General features: G+C 35.9%; 9 protein-coding genes across 9 annotated transcripts; 5 read left to right on the top strand and 4 right to left on the bottom strand.

Moving 5' to 3' along the window:
• Positions 1 to 144: 144 nt before the first annotated feature.
• On the bottom strand, positions 145 to 1,283 carry B0P05DRAFT_528835 (uncharacterized protein). The gene has a single exon (XM_051576678.1). The coding sequence runs from the start codon at positions 1,065 to 1,067 to the stop codon at positions 258 to 260; it is 810 nt and encodes a 269-aa protein (XP_051438202.1). The 5' UTR covers positions 1,068 to 1,283; the 3' UTR covers positions 145 to 257.
• Positions 1,284 to 3,015: 1,732 nt separating this feature from the next.
• Positions 3,016 to 4,157, top strand: B0P05DRAFT_528831 (peptidyl-prolyl cis-trans isomerase pin1). Its single transcript, XM_051576677.1, has 3 exons — positions 3,016 to 3,095; positions 3,208 to 4,073; positions 4,135 to 4,157. Coding segments are annotated over exons 1-2 (453 nt in total). The 5' UTR covers positions 3,016 to 3,093; the 3' UTR covers positions 3,659 to 4,073; positions 4,135 to 4,157.
• On the top strand, positions 3,964 to 5,595 carry B0P05DRAFT_463641 (major facilitator superfamily domain-containing protein; the record flags this gene model as incomplete). Its single annotated transcript, XM_051574175.1, has 7 exons — positions 3,964 to 4,020; positions 4,061 to 4,338; positions 4,392 to 4,428; positions 4,473 to 4,534; positions 4,585 to 5,180; positions 5,222 to 5,336; positions 5,379 to 5,595. The coding sequence occupies 7 exons, from the start codon at positions 3,964 to 3,966 to the stop codon at positions 5,593 to 5,595; spliced, it is 1,362 nt and encodes a 453-aa protein (XP_051438200.1).
• A 216-nt stretch (positions 5,596 to 5,811) lies between these two features.
• B0P05DRAFT_528808 (uncharacterized protein) lies at positions 5,812 to 6,993 on the bottom strand. The gene is made up of 2 exons (XM_051576676.1): positions 6,842 to 6,993; positions 5,812 to 6,796 (listed from the first exon to the last, which is right to left on the bottom strand). Exons 1-2 carry the CDS (start codon positions 6,984 to 6,986, stop codon positions 5,877 to 5,879), a joined length of 1,065 nt encoding a protein of 354 aa, XP_051438199.1. The 5' UTR covers positions 6,987 to 6,993; the 3' UTR covers positions 5,812 to 5,876.
• Positions 6,994 to 7,707: 714 nt separating this feature from the next.
• B0P05DRAFT_634782 (kinase-like domain-containing protein) lies at positions 7,708 to 9,443 on the top strand. Its single transcript, XM_051583563.1, has 7 exons — positions 7,708 to 7,891; positions 7,954 to 8,064; positions 8,113 to 8,261; positions 8,305 to 8,539; positions 8,587 to 8,757; positions 8,808 to 8,971; positions 9,033 to 9,443. Exons 1-7 carry the CDS (start codon positions 7,777 to 7,779, stop codon positions 9,255 to 9,257), a joined length of 1,170 nt encoding a protein of 389 aa, XP_051438198.1. The 5' UTR covers positions 7,708 to 7,776; the 3' UTR covers positions 9,258 to 9,443.
• An 88-nt stretch (positions 9,444 to 9,531) lies between these two features.
• B0P05DRAFT_584222 (uncharacterized protein) lies at positions 9,532 to 11,028 on the top strand (the record flags this gene model as incomplete). The annotated part of the gene is made up of 1 exon (XM_051582332.1): positions 9,532 to 11,028. The coding sequence occupies one exon, from the start codon at positions 9,532 to 9,534 to the stop codon at positions 11,026 to 11,028; it is 1,497 nt and encodes a 498-aa protein (XP_051438197.1).
• Positions 11,029 to 11,107: 79 nt separating this feature from the next.
• B0P05DRAFT_528803 (uncharacterized protein) lies at positions 11,108 to 12,058 on the bottom strand. Its single transcript, XM_051576675.1, has one exon. It carries the CDS (start codon positions 11,980 to 11,982, stop codon positions 11,242 to 11,244), a length of 741 nt encoding a protein of 246 aa, XP_051438196.1. The 5' UTR covers positions 11,983 to 12,058; the 3' UTR covers positions 11,108 to 11,241.
• Positions 12,059 to 14,651: 2,593 nt separating this feature from the next.
• Positions 14,652 to 15,757, top strand: B0P05DRAFT_528795 (3-hydroxyisobutyrate dehydrogenase). Its single transcript, XM_051576674.1, has 2 exons — positions 14,652 to 15,644; positions 15,689 to 15,757. The coding sequence occupies exons 1-2, from the start codon at positions 14,814 to 14,816 to the stop codon at positions 15,707 to 15,709; spliced, it is 852 nt and encodes a 283-aa protein (XP_051438195.1). The 5' UTR covers positions 14,652 to 14,813; the 3' UTR covers positions 15,710 to 15,757.
• B0P05DRAFT_528793 (mitochondrial carrier domain-containing protein) lies at positions 15,592 to 17,025 on the bottom strand. Its single transcript, XM_051576673.1, has 4 exons — positions 16,852 to 17,025; positions 16,538 to 16,802; positions 15,690 to 16,485; positions 15,592 to 15,644 (listed from the first exon to the last, which is right to left on the bottom strand). The coding sequence occupies exons 1-3, from the start codon at positions 16,993 to 16,995 to the stop codon at positions 15,947 to 15,949; spliced, it is 948 nt and encodes a 315-aa protein (XP_051438194.1). The 5' UTR covers positions 16,996 to 17,025; the 3' UTR covers positions 15,592 to 15,644; positions 15,690 to 15,946.
• Positions 17,026 to 17,334: the final 309 nt, after the last annotated feature.

The following is a 17,334-nucleotide window of genomic DNA, read 5'->3' as shown; positions in this document are numbered from 1 at the left end:
AGTATGACTAGAGTGATCTATATGTTCAGAATATCAAAGTTAGTATTTCGAGATATTCAATACTGTTCGCTTCAATACTGACCCAAAAAGAAACATATAATTGGTTTATTTTATCAATTGAACACATGTATAAAAACAAGTAAGTATTTTATCATTATTTAACATACAACAGGAGCTATGATGCGGCTTATAATCAAGACTTGTCGTTGTGTTAAAAAATATTTGTTTATTGAATTTAAAGAGTATCATTATCAGATTTAAGTACATTTGCCTTTAACACAGTCTTCTTTGCAATCGCGTTCTGTAGAGCAACAAGCATTCTTGGGTCCATTACCCTTCTTTTTGCCTCTATAGCCAGACTTGCAAGCGCCTGACGTAGGAGTGGCAGACTTACTAGTAGTAGTTGCTGTTGTTTTTGTTTTTTTGACAGTAGTTGTCTTTCTAGAAGGACCATTGCATTTACCCTTGATACAATCGTCTTTACAATCAGCTTCAGTCTTACAACAGTCTTCTTTGTAGCCATTGCCTTTCTTTTGACCATAGACAGTACTCTTGTTTGCACAAGTAGGTGCGGCGGTAGCAGTGGTTGTAGTAGTGGTTGTAGTAGTGGTTGTAGTAGTGGTAGTAACAGGAAGAGGAGGACAATAAAAGTATCCTGAACTGTCAGAAGGACTGCTACCACTCCATGCACATGGAACGTGAGCGCTACTGCCAGCAACAACGAGATAATCAGGAATTGGAAGAAATTCAGTCGGTTGCTTTGGGAAAACAGCTGCACTCACAAATTCATCTTGATCAGAACACTTTTCAGCATTGTAAGAACTATAAATTGGATTTGATTCTGTAGAGAAACCAATGCAAGGAGCACCACAATCTCCAATGTTGATACAGGCAACAGGACTCGAATCAAATAGAGTTGTCCCGACTCGAAGCGATATACGGAATCGAGTAGCAGCAGCAGTGTTAGTAGCAGCCTGGGTGGTAGTGGTTGTTGTAGAGATGTGAGTAATAGCAGCAGCAAGCTGAGAACCAGCGAGTACAGAAAGAACAAATGGAGTGAACTTCATGACAGCAGTAAAATTAGTAAACACAACAAGAAAAGGAATTCGAATAGACTCTCCTTTTTATAGTTGAATGGAGCCCCAATGACTCTATTTGAGCCTATATACCATTGGTCTCAAGCATACAACACCGAATTTGAATGATACGCTTTAGCCATATATTTGAGTTGATCGTGTCGTGTTAAACTTCTTTTTAGAGTGTCTTCCTTCAAGATATAAAAAGCCGCTTTTTCCGTTAACTCCGGTAATAAATGGTTACACACCAAGTAAAGATTTACTTTCGAAGTGATATTTCGATATCTCAAAGTCACTCAAACGTATATAAGATTTTTTTTCAGAAAATTCAGGACAAAGTAAGCTTCATAATGACTTAAAAGAAACGAGAGAGGGAGCAATTTGATCAAGATGATTTTTTTGTCGTTGAATGAGTTTCTTTTTTTCGACTTCATTTGACTATTTTTAATTTCTAATGAGAATACAAACGACAAAGCCATTGCTTCAAGGTGGTACAAAGATGTCTTTGCTTGATATTGTCGTGTTGAATTGCTTAATTGAATTCTTCTTTCAAGCAAGCTTCATATTTTTGCATCTGTGCGACTTGGAAACGGCAACGTTTTTGGATTTAGAAATCCAAAACTTAGGCAAAAAAAAAAAAAAACTTATAACTACACAAAAATTGAATTAAGACTAGTAAGCATAAATCAAATGTTAAAAATTATTGCAACAAGAGCGTTCCAAAATGGCAATCAATTTTAAAGAAAAAAATAGATGCTATCTTTATTTTTAATTGCCTAGAATCACGAAGCATATATATACCGTCTGTAGACCTCTTACTCGCGAAAAATATGTTCAAGTTCCAGTTCTTTCAATCTACAAAAAAAAAAAGAAACGGCTAGCTAAGGCTATGCAGAACAACCTTAATATCATCAAGAAACACTTTGCCCGCTTTGATGTTTATTCGAAAAGAAATCAGTCATTTTCCAACATATATTTCACTTTCAAAACGATTATAGCGGTAAGCATTTCAATAAAAAAAGAAAAGAAAAGAGAAAGTTAATTTTACCTCCTCTTAGCACAAGTATCATTGATTTCATTTGGTCATATGAAGAAAGCTGAACCTCTTTAAATGGGTGCATCTTCTTTATTAAAAAGCATGCACACAAAGGGAGCATGAGGTTTTTTCAACTACTTCACACGATGAAAAAAGATTTGAATAAATGAAGACCTTCTTTGTTCATCATTTTGTTTATCGCTTTACTTTTTTACTACGAAATTCCACAATACGATTGAACTTGGCAGAAAAAAAAATAAAGCGATGGACAGGAAAGTAGACAAGGCGATAAATAAGATGATGGACAAAGAACATCTTTATCTATCCAAAAAAGCGCTGTGATGGTTTTGCAAGTCACCAGTCAAAATTAAAATTAGCAGGCATCAAGACAAACATGGTTGTATGCTTCATTACACCATTATACCATTACACTATTATAACAAATCACTATAAACATATCTTATCCATGGTTTTAAATATAAGTATCTATATCTCAAATATCAAATAAATGGCATACAAAATATTGAGGCAATTTGTTAAGATAGCAGGCAAAAACAAAGACGTTACTTATGTCTTCATGAAATTGATTTTCTTTCATCCCAGTCCTTTTTTTTGTTAATATATAACTCGAATAAGCACAGTAACCTATCATTAGCAGGAATTCTTCATTGAACCAATTTATGTTCAAAAAAAAAGAGTTTCTCTAATTCGCTCCTCGCATAAAGAGAAAAAGGCTAGACATTCTCAGACTTGACATAGGCTTTGAAAAAGCCTGTTCCTGAATCCAGATCACTCGTGTAGTTCAAGCACCGCCTCCGGACTTGTTTACGCCTCTTCTACAGAATTATCTCCTGCTTTTCTTTTTTTTTCTTTTTTTTTTTTTCTTTCTTTTAACTAGTAAGTAAACATAGAAACCTACGATCAGCTACTTATTGTTTTCTTTTTTTCTTCTTTCTTTTTCTAGATCAAGAACGTATTATTATGGTAAGTGTTAACATAGGAGAATTTTCTTAAAAAAAAAGCACACGCTTTTATTTGACGCGTTTTCTTTCCTTAAGGCGGCATAATAAAAACAAAAATTAATTACTCTCTGTAGGATTTACCGGAGAACTGGGTTATTCGCCACTCGCGTACATACAACAAAGACTACTATTTCAACACAGTGACAAAAGAATCCCGCTGGGATGCACCTGCTGTTGCAGGAGAAATTGAGCGAGTCAGAGCAAGCCACTTGCTTGTGAAAAGCAAAGAGTCTCGTCGACCTAGTTCATGGAGAGAAGAACACATCACTCGCACAAAAGAAGAAGCATTGGAGATCTTGAAGGAATACCAGCACAAGATTGAGTCAGGTCAAGAAACATTGTCAGCATTGGCTACTCATTTCTCAGACTGTTCTAGTGCAAAGCGTGGTGGTGATCTAGGTTATTTTGAGCGTGGTCAAATGCAGAAGCCTTTTGAAGATGCTACTTTTGGACTTCAAGTAGGCGAATTAAGTAAGCCTGTCTGGACTGATAGTGGTGTCCATTTGATCTTGAGAACTGCTTAGATTGGTGCTATGGTTCGGGCGGGAAATCGATTTCCCTTAATCTCCTGGTGTGCTATCAAATGAAATTTTTTTTATAAAAAGGGTCTGTTTTTTGGTTTTGTTTTATTGAGTTTTTATTTATTTATTTACTTAATTTGCATATCATGACAACACAATTAGAAAATAATAAACCGATAGCTTCAAAAGACCCTGAATTAGCTGTATCGGATACACAAGAAATAAGAGAACAAGAACCAAAAGAACCTTATACTATTTTTACTATACCACAACAAATCAGGATTTTATCTATTACTGCATTTACAGCCATGATTTCTCCTCTTACCGCTAGTATATATCTGCCAAGTTTGATTCAGATTCAAGAGGTAGTTATCGATCATGGAATGATATCCTCATGTTCAATAGGACCTCAAAACAACTACAGAAAATGTCAACTTGACAGTGACTGCCTACATGGTCTTTCAGGCTATTTCACCTACATTTTGGGGAACCATAGCCGATAGTTATGGACGCCGAGTCGTGTTGATATCCACTGTGTTTATCTATTGCTGTGCCAGTATTGGGCTAGCTCTGACACCTAATTATGCAGCATTGCTTGTGTTTCGCATGTTACAGGCATTTGGTTCAAGTTCTGTAATAGCAATTGGCGCAGGTGTGTTGGGTGATATTGCTGATTCAGAAAGGTATTGCAGAAAACATAATTTATGGTTAATTTCAAGCTCATCTATCCAATCAGACGTGGATCTTATTTTGGTGTTTATCAGATTGGACAAGTAGGTCTTACCGATAGAAGTTGATTTATTGATTATCTATGTAGATGAGTGGTCCTTTACTTGGTCCATTGTTAGGTGGCATAATTAGCGAAGGTTTAGGATGGAGGTATACTGACACTAGAGAGATAGCTGTATATGACTGACTGTCCTTCTTAGATGGATCTTTTGGATCACACTGATCATTGGCGCACTTTCAATTGTGCTTGTCAGTTTGTTTGTACCCGAGACTTTACGTGCCCTTGTAGGCAATGGTTCTGGCTATGCCAATCCTACACCTTTTCAGTTCATCGCACGTCGTCAAGGAAAACTAGACAAAGAAAAGATTCAAGCCGAAAAGCAAGCGCGAGGTCCTCGTCCACGCATGAACTTCTTTTCGCCGTTTCTTTACTTGCTAGAACCTGATGTGTTCTTATCACTTATTTTTAGTGGGTTTATTTACATGTCCATGTACTGTTTTATGACCTCAACGACAAAGCAGTTCTCTATGCGGTATGGGTTATCTGAACTTGAGATTGGGTTTTGTTATCTTTGTATGGGTGCAGGTACAATCATTGGTGGGTTTATCAAGGGAAAACTGTTGGACAGAGATTTCAGAAAGACAGCAAAAGAAACAGAACACATGTCTCATTATAAAGCAAGATTAAGAAGTTGTTGGATCAGTTTGTTCTTTTCGGATGCTTTACCTATTGTTTATGGCTGGTGTCTACAAGTCAATGCTCCTTTGGCTGTTCCTCTTGTCCTTCAATTCTTGGGTAAGACAGTTGAAGCTTATGAATATGACTAATGATACTAGTGGGACTTTCTAATTCTTCTTTGACGATTTGTGTCCAGTCGTTATTGATTGACTTATTTCCAGGAAAGGGAGCTTCTATAACTGCTTCAAACAACTTGGTGCGCTGTATTTTAGGGTAAAGAGTCACACAGTTATAAATGTACTCATGTCACCTTAGTGCTATTGCAAGTTCAGTCATTGATCCAGGTATTGAAGGTGTTGGTGTGGGATGGATGTTTACTATCATTGGTTTATTGGTTACATTGTTCAACATTTGTGTCCCAGTCTTGCTAAGGCTTGGCCCTCGTTGGAGAGAACAAAGAATAGAGAGGTTGAAAAAGACAGATGGACAAATCACATTTAGATTCTTTAGGAAAACGGAGATCAACAAGTAAAAAGGGAATGAACTTAGCCTCATTATGATATAATTTAAATTTACGTAGCTATATCGCATGACCTAAAATATATAAATAAATAACTTTATTAAAACAAGAGGGCTTTTTATATATATAGCATACATCTATATCATAACAATAGAAAGAGTGACTAAGTGCGTAAGAAGAAAATATGTACATTCAATAAGATCATGTAAAAAAGAAAAGGAGAGCATATATCTGTGTGTATGTGTGTGTATGTGTGTGTATGTGTGTGTGTGTGTGAAAAAGAAAGGAATAAATTAACGTCTGTGCATAAAATGATGATTTGATTGTTCTCCTTCCATCATGAATGAATTTTGTTGAGGATAGAATATAGAGTTTTGTTCCGAGAAAAGGACATTTTCTGGCATTGATTTATGGTGTGTCATGTGTTGTAACTGAAAGAATGTCGGGTTTGATCCATTTTTGTTTCCTTGTATCAGGTTCTCAAAAGATTGTTGTTGTTGTTGTTGTTGTGTTGGCCAGAATTCTTGTTTCGCAGTCGGTATCATGGCCGCCGATGAAGGTGACACAACAAAAGGAGATTGAACTCCGTTGACCATCGTATTGGACATGAACTGTTGAGGCATAGGCTGCTTCTGTTGAGCAAGTTGTTGCTTGGTATCCGTACTTTCAACAGAATTGTCTTGTTCTTCTTCCTCTTCGTCGTCTTCGTCATCCTCTTCTTCTTCCTCTTCATCATCCACGTCTTCTTCTTTATCAATACCAAATGAAGAAGGTCGCTTTCTCTCACTTACGCCTGGCATCATATCAGGTACCATGGTAGGTGATGAACTAGCACTGAGTCTTCTGTTAATAGATCGATTCTTCTTTAACTTCTTGTGTTGAAGTCGTTTGTCTGATTCAGACAACAGATAACTATTGAACTTTTCGAGTTCCTTAATACGACGCTGATAACGTTCTTCTTTCTGGATAGAAGTCTTGACAAAATCCAGTGTACGATCAATAATCGTGCTTTTTGAAGGGCGAGTATCGTTCTGAAGGTTAGGCAATGCAAAAGCTAACTGTTGAAACTTGACATTGAGACTTTCGCGACGAGCTCTTTCAATCGCATTATGTTCAGCTCTTCTTTCGGCTTTTGTCTGAAGTTGTTTAGGTGTTGTAGCTGTAGAAGAAGGTGGGGAAGCCATTGCATTAGGACCAGGGAAACCTGGCAGGACTAAATAAGTGTCATTTTATTTGACGGTCTGTGCATTTTACTTACATTGTTGATTTTGAAAAGGCTCTTGTTGAAATAGGTTCATAGGGACTTGTCTTGATTGTCTTTGAGGAACTGAAGGAGCAAATTGTAACTGCATATCAGGATGATACATTGGACTAAAATTATTAAACAAGCTTTCTTGTGACATTTTTATATATAAAAAGACAGAAGAAGAAAAGAAAAGAAAAGAAAAAAGGTTTTTAGGTCTTTTTATGTATAAAAACTTTCCAAGTTCTCGAACATAAAGGCATAAGCCCCATGATTTTCTTCAAGTTGTCCTTCCCATGATTCAGTCATTTTTTTACAAGATATATATTGTGTTACGCCGTACTGAGAACGATATATAGCTTGTGTAATTCTTGTTGAGAAACTCTATACATGTTATCCTCAATATAAGCTTTTTATTTATTTGAGCTAAGCAATAACGGAATGATCCGATCTCTCGCTCGCTCGCTCTTTCTTTATATCTTTACAAAGAAAGAAAAAAGATGATCTTGTTGTACAAGTAATAAGACACCCATGACTGTACAAAGTCTAGCTCTTTTGTCCTGTTACACATAAGGTTTTGCAAATAAATGGGACCGTGCATTTATAGTCTAAAAATAGTGTTGCATATACAAAAAGGAGAAGACAAGGAGGAACACGGACAAGGACCATTGAATTGGAAAAGGTTTGCCCTGAACTATCGAGATTGAATTGGTTCCTAAAACGATTATCTGTGACTTTTTATTCGTGACACATTTACATGGACAATGGTCTATCAACAAAAAAAGTGATTAAATATCATTCATGATAAAAAAAAAAATCACAATAATAATAATAATAAAAAAACGTGTTCAGTATTCCATTTATTGGTTGAAAAAAAATCAGTCTAGTTGTTTTTTTTTTCCGTTTACTTTTTTTTTTTTCCTTAATCTCGTCATAAAAAGTTTGAAATCATGCCTGCTTCATCTGCTGCTGCTGCAAGTCCAGGTAATTCACATAATGTGGTGGGTGTACACTATAAAGTAGGAAAGAAAATTGGTGAAGGAAGTTTTGGTATAATCTATGAAGGTAAGAAAGAAAGAAAGAGAGAGAGAAAAACGAAAAAAATAAATAAATTAAAATGTTTATAGGTATAAACTTGCTTAACAATCAACCTGTGGCTATCAAGTTTGAGCCTAGAAAAAGTGATGCACCTCAATTAAGAGACGAATATCGAACGTATAAAATCATGGCTGGTTCCAGTAAGTTATTGACCCCTCGATTGAGATAAATATTTACTTTATTTATAGTTGGTATACCTACTGCTTATTATTTTGGTCAAGAAGGTCTTCATAACATTCTAGTGATTGACTTGTTGGGCCCTAGTCTCGAAGATATGTTTGATACGTGTGGACGACGCTTCAGTGTCAAGACAACTGCTTTACTTGCTAAACAAATGGTATACAGTCTGTCTTGTTTCAGTCTCACTCACTCTTCAATAGCTGACTCGAGTGCAAACAATTCATGAAAAGAACCTCATTTATCGAGATATTAAACCAGACAATTTCTTGGTTGGAAAACCTGGTACAGAAGCCGAAAACCAAATCTTTATTGTTGATTTTGGTATGGCTAAACTGTACAGAGATCCCAAAACAAGACAGCATATTCCTTACCGTGAAAGAAAGAGTTTATCTGGTACTGCTCGTTACATGTCAATCAATACACATTTGGGAAGAGGTACGAATTAATTTTCCCTATCATGTTCGGAGTATTCATGATTATAGAACAATCACGCCGTGATGATCTTGAATCCTTGGGCCATGTCTTTATGTACTTTTTAAGAGGCTCTTTGCCCTGGCAAGGTCTTAAGGCTGCTACAAATAAGCAGAAATATGAAAAGATTGGTGAAAAAAAGCAAACGACGGCTATTAAAGATCTTTGTGATGGTTATCCTGGTAAGCTATACGCATATGGGATGACATGTAGGATTTAACTTTGATTTTAGAGGAGTTTGGCATTTACCTTCAATATGTGCGTAAATTGGGCTTTGAAGAAACACCTGACTATGACTTTTTGCGTAATTTATTCAACAAAGTGATTGAGAAGATGGGAGAGCAAGATGATGATGTTTATGATTGGATGACACTCAATAGTGGAAAGGGTTGGCAGGTATATTAAGCTATTGTCTATTTTTTTTTTTTTTTTTTACAAGGATATTCATGATTTATAGACATTATCTAAACGAGCTACTCGTCAGCATACAACAAATAAAAGGATTGTTGATAATTCTGGTATCAATGCTCGTAAAGATCAATCACAACAACAACAACAACAGCAACAACAGCAACAACAACAGCAACAACAGACATACACACAACCACAACAACAACCACAATTTCGTACTAAAAAATCAAGAGGATTTTTATCCAAATTATCATGCGGGTTATGCCGTTAACCAAAGACTTTATTCATACAACTTATTGCACACGATATACACATTCACAGACCAGATAATGATAGTATTTATTCAATTATTCCTTATAAAAAAAAAAGAAATCCTCTTTAATTTGTAAATCTTATTACACAGACAAAATAGTCTATTTGGCATAATCAATTTATCAAACCATACTATAAAATTCAGTCCATAACAAATGATCCATTTCTCTTCCTTTTTTTTCTTAAAAAAAACAAGTCATTTGCAGGAAACTTTTACACTATTTATATCGTTCATGAGCCATTTCTTTTCTTCTTTGATGAACACTACACTTCCCAAGCAAGATTTGTCTGTATTCAAACACAGCTTTCCTCAAGAAACAGCATTTGAAGTGCTCAATCATTTTCTTGTAGGTGTCTATGTCGGTATAGTTGCTAGCTGGACCATTCATCTGGCCAAATGCATCTTGAGTCAATGGGTCTTTTTTCTTTTGCTTATGTGGCATGGATGGTCTGTAAAGAATGCCGTGTTGATGACCATACTCCAAATTCTCGATCAAAAGCCTGATTTTTCAGACATATTACCGAGAAAAGAAAACAGTCGACATGACACAAAGACCAAGGCATTATCACCAAGAGATTCAATACGAAATAAGGCCCACTGCCACACACGCAAGGATCAAAAAGCGATTTTTTCTTTGGATCCAACAAAAGAAAGAGATTACTCTAAACAACTGGCTACACATCGCCTGCATGAAAACAAAAACTCTGATCATTTTGAAGCCTCGCAAACGACAATCAACATGAAATCCAGCAAGACATTAGGAAAACCAGTCATGCCTGCTCAAAAAACGCATCAAACAACGTTCCAGGCACCAAAAGAGACAAAGAATGATTCAACAGAAGTCTTGCTGAGACAACTAGAAGCACTGGAGAAACAAAAAGAGCCTACCATGTCTGAGATTGATGCCATGTATTATCAAGGTATTATTCCTTCCAGTTGGACACCGAAGCTTAATTTTGACTGCAATCATCAATTGGCACCCACGTATGAAAGACAGTCGTTTGACCGTATGCAGCTCTTAACGGTCCAAGAACCCACTCATCCCACTCATTGTCTTGATCAAAGACAAGGTGATCCTTTTGTATATCCCTCCTCTGCTTCTTTTGGATTCAAAAAAAGCTATAAATGTCGAGAAGATCAAGCAAGCAACCATATGAGTACTCATGCCGTGGTAGGAAGCAGCGATACGATAAAAAAGCAAAATCAAAAGATGTCTTTAAAAGGGTTTGAAGCACAACAAACCAGACAAACAACTACTACATCTCAACAGCCATTCGCGCACAAACAACCTATCTCGCCATTTCAGAAAAAGCCAGTATCGATACCATCTCGTCACAGAAAATCAACTCGGTTTACCTTGTCTTCCAAAAGACAAAGAGAACAGTATCCTGAAGCAGGTTTGGATCAAAGAACATCTGTTCTTTCATCAGACAACACCAAGTGCACAAATATTACCTTAAGGTCAGCTAATATGACAGAGAATTTGTCAATCGATAGCATCAAACAAGTTCTTGCTGAAAAAGTGTTTGATCATGATCAACAGAAAGTCAACATTGTTTGTAGAGCTTTAGAAGCAAGTTTAGCTCAGAAAAACAAGAATGCTACTGTCCAAGAAAGTGATAAATTATCAACCAATATCAACGAAAAGTCTATCTTTGCCTCTCAAGAAAGTTTTGTCTCAAGCCTGACTGATTCAAATCGAACAATACTTGATAAAGAAGCAAACTGATGCTGTAAATCAATAAAACTAGGCCATTTAAGAGCCCTAGCGAGTATACCCGTATACAATAATTTTTTTTTATCAGAAAGTAGCTAATAAGACGATATTTATTCATCACATTTCAACTTTGTGTTTTTACAAACATACTAGCAAAAGAGTTCAAATTAGTAGAAAGGTAACGATTTTGTTTTAAATGGAAGGAGAAGAAGCAGGAACTCATTTCTATAGTCCAGTTTGGGAACCAGGACGATACTTATAAGACGTAGATTTTTCCTTAGACTTGGCACGGGATTTTTGTCCATCAAAACGTGAAGAAGGACGAGAGGGAAACAAAAGAGGACGGATAGTACTAACAAGATTAAGACCGGCAGGATTAAGACCAGCAGAAGCAGGAGGGGAAGCAGGAGCACCAACTTGTCTCATTGGCCGAGTTGGGGATTTTCTAATAGGTATTCTTCTCTTTTTTAACCTAGGAGTGGGGCCTTGACCACTGGCAGTACCTTTAGTACTAGGACCAGTTTGAGCAGGAGAGATTTCATTTGGAGTAACGGGACCAGCAGGTTTAACTCTATGAGAGCCTTTACCATCTTTAGCGCCATTTGGGCTATTTAAAAGATGCCCTAGAAGATCATCGAAAAGACCAGGTTTCTTTGCTCTTTTCTTATCCAGTACTCTTTTTTTCAGATTGACCTGTTCAAAACCTTGCGAATCAAAGGAATATTCATAACACTCTTCATCAGGGACTCCTGTGCAACGCTTCTTGAGTTGTTCGACATTAATTTTTATACAAGTTTTGCGACCAATGTCGTACTTTAGACCTGGAGGACATGCTTTTGGACGAGATTGAGGATGATATTCATCTTTATGAAACTTAGATTCGCTTGATCTAGCACTCAGATCAGCAGCGCTTGAGAGACCAACAAGAGCAGCAGCAACAACGGCGATAAAAGTTAAGCCTCGCATCCTTCTTCTTCTTTTTGATAAGGCAAAGACAATAAAGAAATGATAATTTTAGAGCCCTTGTTTATATATCCTTTTTATTTACTTTTCGCTTTCTGATATGGGATCAAATAATACTAGTAATTATTTTATCAGTACATGCATAAGGAGATGAGGGATGGTTTCGTAATAATACAACAAGACAGAGAGGGGGAAAAAAGCAACGATCCGTAAATAAAAATGCACTAAACGAATTCTTACTCTGTTCATTGTTGTATTGTGGGTAGATCTTTTGCTGTTGTCTATAAACAAACTTGTCAGATACGATTATTCTTTGGTATCATTTGCGAGTGTCACATTTTGCAAAATCTAATACAAGGCAAATGTTATACCTGTCTTTTTTTTTTTGAAGCCTGTACAAGTACGCCATATTAGTTTTTGCATACTCCCTTATCTGTTGCTAGTAAGAAGACGAACTTGCAGAAAACATTAACGCATATTATTTCTGGTTCTCAAGCATACAGGTTTGTTTTGTCGATCTCATGTAAACCATGCAGGAATTAAGATTTCTATACGTGATGAAGAATAAGCTTATAACCGCTTGAACTGAATCAAACTCACTTGCTTCTCTAAGTCATCTATGATTGACAAAAGCCTGCTTTAGATAGAAAAGATGTATAAATCAAAAAGAAGAAAACATAAACAGACCTTGGTTCTCTCCAACATCATGCACTTGTCTTAATGATACTACATCCTTATGCATCTTTTTCAAACAGAAATGAGATATGACAAAAACACGATTGTAATTCTGTTATCAATTATGAACCTTGTCATTTTTGTTCGGAAAATACGAATGCCTGATTAGACATAGCTACAAAAGTCTTTGATTTAGAGACAACCCGAGTGTACACCTTTTGCAAGAAAAAAAAATTAAAGTGTCGCACTTTTAAAAAATATGTTGCATATATAGTTTGTAATGGTTGGAAACTCCGCCATTGACCAATAAGGAATTACCTAGAAAATACTAGAATGGCGTAGCAACTCATTAGTAACTGATATTCACTCGAACTTGCTAGAAATACTGCGGTTTACTATCTTTTAGAAAAGTATAGATAGGATCGAGTTTTAGTCATTTAGAAAATAGTTTTTTTTTTGAGAAAATGATAAGAAAACAATAAAGTAAATAAGCCTCAAATATTACATAAAAAAAAAAAATATGGTTTTTATTAGTCGCAATCACGCACTTTGCATCTATTATCAACTAAAGTTCAACGAAGACAACAGCATTCAAGCTTTAGAAAGGTTTCAGGCATTAGGCGATAAACACGAAGTGTGTTATTTAACTGATCCCAAAATTCCCGTACTTGTATTGAAAACGAGATTATACGGTAACTCTTTTGTGTTCAAGGAATATCTCAATGAAGAAGTGCCAAGAGGAAACATATCAAGTGAATTTGTAACAAAACTTGGTATGATCACAGCCTTATTTAATCAATTTTCAAAGATAAATGGCAAAAAATGGAAAAATGGAAAAATGAAAAAATAAGGTACTTGTTACATCCTTATAGGTATTGCTGACTATATTTTAACAGGACTTGTACATGTGAAAGAAAAACGGATACTTTAAAATCTGTAGTTTAGATGCAAGTACGGGAATTTTGGGATCAGTTAAATAACACACTTCGTGTTTATCGCCTAATGCCTGAAACCTTTCTAAAGCTTGAATGCTGTTGTCTTCGTTGAACTTTAGTTGATAATAGATGCAAAGTGCGTGATTGCGACTAATAAAAACCATATTTTTTTTTTTATGAAGAGAAAAGAGTGAAAAAAATAAGCAAATTGAAGGATATTTATTTGAAGTCGCTGAGACTTTTGATGGGTTAACAAAAAAAACCACAGTAATGACCATGGTGACAAAACTATATATGCGACATATTTTTTTTTCTTGCGACATCGTTTTGGCAAAAGGTGTACATTATCACCATATAGGAAAATGGATTGAAACAGCAGTAGGGCTTTGTTCAATACCTACAAGCTAGACTAAAGAAAGTCAATACTAAACACCACTTTATGCAAAAGAAGAACAGAAAGCCTTCTACTGTTGCCATTCGTCTATCAAATGCTATTTATGCTGTCAATTAGTGTGAATTCTTTTGCTACTGTGCCTTCATGAAGCACATAACCAAGCCATGAGATTTATAGACTAAAACCTTGGTTTTTTGAGTTGAAAACGTCTTGATAACTGCCCAATACCAAAAAAAAAAAAAAAACTTATTATGATTTTGTTTATGCTCTAAATTTTATTAAGTAACTCTATGATATCAGGCAAAATGCGTTAATTGATCAAGACACTTTTCGTAATAACAGGTTTTGAGCTAACAGTAAAATTGTACATAGACTATTAAAAGACAACAAGAGTATTTTAGAAAAAAAAAGTACCCTACAGCATCCTGTGAGAAATAATTGTATCGTGGGAAAAATGCAAACACTTTATACAGTGATTAGCGCTCACTTGTATTTATTTTTCACCTCTTCTCTCTTGTTCACATAAAACTAAATCTATAAAATGCTGTCTATTGTGAAAAACAAAGGATTCTCGGCATATCTTTTGCGTCAAGCAAATGTCCGATGGATGTCTTCAGGTACGTTTCCCCCTCTGTTATGTTTGTTCACTGACATTTGTCTTTATTTAGCAAGCAGTGTAAAAAAAATCATATATTATTTGATATAAAATAAGACTGTCTGACTGAATTCTATAGGAAAGAAAATCTTCTGTTGGCTTGATAGGTCTCGGCCAAATGGTAATACACATTCACTATCATTGATTCTAATATTATCTTGCATAGGGCTATGGTATGGCCAAAAACCTTGCTATGAAAAGCACTGGTCCCGTATACGTTTACGATGTAAATCAAGCAGCCATTCAACGCGTTACCAACGAGTTTCCCAATCTTAAGTTGGCTACAGACCCTGTTGAACTTGCAGAAAAGTCTTCTACTATCATCACGATGTTGCCTGAAGGACAACATGTTGAGCATGTATACGATGAAATCCTTTCAACCATTGAACAGGATGATTTCTTGATTGATTCCAGTACGATTGATACGAGTGCTGCTCAGTCTTTGGCTAAGAAGGTACAGGATAAAAAGGCACTTGCATTTGATGCACCCGTCAGTGGTGGTACAGTAGGAGCAGCCAATGGTACCTTGACCTTCATGGTGGGTGCACCTTCCATAGACGCATTTGAGAGAATCAAGCCTGTCTTATCGCTTATGGGCAAAAATACGATTTACTGTGGTGATAATGGAGCAGGCCAAGTTGCTAAAGTATGTAATAATATGCTTTTGGCTGTTCATATGATTGGTGTATCAGAAGCAATGAAACTAGGTGCACAGCTTGGCATGGATCCTAAACTGTTGGCTTCTGTCATTAATGTGTCTACGGGAAAATGCTGGAGTTCTGAAGTAAGTAATCCTTATCCAGGTGTCATTCCTACTGCTCCTGCTTCAAGAGAATATCAAGGTGGCTTCAGTAATAAATTAATGGCCAAAGACCTTCGTGCTGCTATGAAAGCTGCTCAATCTTGTGATTTTACTCCTGTGTTTGGTACAAAAGCATCTGAGATCTATCAACAGCTTGCCACTAGTAAAGAGTTTGATACTTTAGATTTCTCAAGTGTCTTCAAGGTAAATATTTCTCTCTAACCTTCTCTTATTTATCTATTGTATAGTGGATGTCATCAAACAAATAAAATAAAATTAAAAAAAAAAAAGATGGTTTTATTCTCTAAATAAAAAACAAAAAAAAAAGTGGTGTATATACAAACGAATTGTTCTTTTTCTTTTGTTTGTGTGGTTTGATACTTTTCTTCTTCTTCTTCTCTAACATATATGTGTGTATGCGTGTTTGTTGCGATTAAACGTTTTAAAGATGACAGGACAAAATGACTATAATACAAGCACTGGTTGATAATTATTGTGAAAAGATGTTAAAGAGATACATAGTTTTCTTTCTGTTGTTGTTGTTGTTGTTGCTCAGTGATATTTCTAGTGTTGATAATCCATTTTATGTATTCATATACACTCCAGCTAATAGCCGCACTTGGCATATGTGTTAATACGCGAGGTCTATATCCTCTAAAAAAGCCCTTCAGTCCATATCTTTCCATAATAATCTTTGAAGCATCTCTGAAACCAGTAGCATTACGAATTCTAGGATCTGAACTTGTACCTCTTGTTTGTAACAATGTCTTGACGACATCTAATGGTATTGTAACAGAAGATGCAATGGCACCTGCTAAAGCACCTGCCACAATATGTGTTTTGGGGTCATATTGGTCTGTCTTTAATATCTTTCGGAAAAATTCATATGTTGCAAACTGAATAGATTGAAATGGAATAGACATAACAAGCGTTGTTGGCAGTGAAATATAGAATGCTGCAATACCTTCTTTTGAATATACACTGCGTGCACACTCTCTAATTGTTTTGTATGTTGAATCGCGTAATTGCATGCGTTGTTTGACCACTAAAGCGTTATCCGAAATTAATTCACCTTAGTCAATAAATACTCAACATACCATCAAAGGGATTCATCAGTGTATCATGAGCTAATGTAGCACAGGCACCAGCTGCAGCATTGGCGAGTGGATGATGCCCACCTGTTGAATTGGCTCCAAAACGATCTTTACAAAACTCGTACGTGGCAAAATGCAGAGCGTGTGCTGGTCCAGCTCCTAACACGACTGAATTCACGCCTTTCCATAAACTACGAAGTGTCACTGGTGGTTCTTGGATTGCCTGTGTGGTTATTTTGGATGTAGTTGATATCACTTGCATCCTTGTCTATTAAAGTGTTCATTTCTCGAATAGACACATTTTTTTCTCGGGTTACCTTGATACTATCCACAGGATACATGGCACAATGTTCTGCAATACCTGCTAAAGCACCAGCAAATGCATTTTGAAGCATAGTTGTATTTCCACCCAAGGATTCATAGTCATATTCTTCTTCTTCTTCAGGATGGTGCATTTTCATAAAAAAGAAGAAAAAAAATTAGAAAAAAAAGCAAGTCAAATGACCTAAAACAGGGAACCCTGTTTTAAACCTTAATTTGAGTTTGTTTGATTGGCCGAAAAGCATTGAAAATCTGATAATCATTTTATACTTTCATACTTTTTTGATCCTGCATAACAATGTTTGCTTTTTTTGACATATCTACAAAAGCCACAGCTTTATTATCTGATTTAGTGTTTGTCTCTCTTTTTTTTGTGGTTTCTTGTTTTGGAGAGACCAATGTCATGATTACTTGACTAAAAAAGAGATTGCCTCGATTAGACAGATGGTAAGACAAAGTAGCCGTTTATATTGAGTTGA

This window comes from Gilbertella persicaria (genome assembly GCF_025201335.1).
Source record: "Gilbertella persicaria strain CBS 190.32 chromosome Unknown B0P05scaffold_6, whole genome shotgun sequence".
NCBI classification, from domain to species: Eukaryota; Fungi; Mucoromycota; class Mucoromycetes; order Mucorales; family Choanephoraceae; genus Gilbertella; species Gilbertella persicaria.
This window is presented reverse-complemented; position numbering and strand designations above follow the sequence as displayed.

What these genes read in the sequence shown, in the direction of transcription:
- B0P05DRAFT_528803 (XM_051576675.1), bottom strand. Translation starts at nt 11,982, where the DNA reads ATGCGAGGCTTAACTTTTATCGCCGTTGTTGCTGCTGCTCTTGTTGGT.
- B0P05DRAFT_634782 (XM_051583563.1), top strand. Translation starts at nt 7,777, where the DNA reads ATGCCTGCTTCATCTGCTGCTGCTGCAAGTCCAGGTAATTCACATAAT. An exon ending in CAATACACATTTGGGAAGAG is followed by an intron (nt 8,540 to 8,586) that starts GTACGAATTAAT and finishes TCATGATTATAG; the next exon opens with AACAATCACGCCGTGATGAT. An exon ending in TCTTTGTGATGGTTATCCTG is followed by an intron (nt 8,758 to 8,807) that starts GTAAGCTATACG and finishes CTTTGATTTTAG; the next exon opens with AGGAGTTTGGCATTTACCTT.
- B0P05DRAFT_528795 (XM_051576674.1), top strand. Translation starts at nt 14,814, where the DNA reads ATGGCCAAAAACCTTGCTATGAAAAGCACTGGTCCCGTATACGTTTAC. An exon ending in ATTTCTCAAGTGTCTTCAAG is followed by an intron (nt 15,645 to 15,688) that starts GTAAATATTTCT and finishes TCTATTGTATAG; the next exon opens with TGGATGTCATCAAACAAATA.
- B0P05DRAFT_528808 (XM_051576676.1), bottom strand. Translation starts at nt 6,986, where the DNA reads ATGTCACAAGAAAGCTTGTTTAATAATTTTAGTCCAATGTATCATCCT. An exon ending in GCCTTTTCAAAATCAACAAT is followed by an intron (nt 6,797 to 6,841) that starts GTAAGTAAAATG and finishes ACACTTATTTAG; the next exon opens with TCCTGCCAGGTTTCCCTGGT.
- B0P05DRAFT_528793 (XM_051576673.1), bottom strand. Translation starts at nt 16,995, where the DNA reads ATGAAAATGCACCATCCTGAAGAAGAAGAAGAATATGACTATGAATCC. An exon ending in ATCCTGTGGATAGTATCAAG is followed by an intron (nt 16,803 to 16,851) that starts GTAACCCGAGAA and finishes ACACTTTAATAG; the next exon opens with ACAAGGATGCAAGTGATATC. An exon ending in ACTGATGAATCCCTTTGATG is followed by an intron (nt 16,486 to 16,537) that starts GTATGTTGAGTA and finishes ATAACGCTTTAG; the next exon opens with TGGTCAAACAACGCATGCAA.
- B0P05DRAFT_528835 (XM_051576678.1), bottom strand. Translation starts at nt 1,067, where the DNA reads ATGAAGTTCACTCCATTTGTTCTTTCTGTACTCGCTGGTTCTCAGCTT.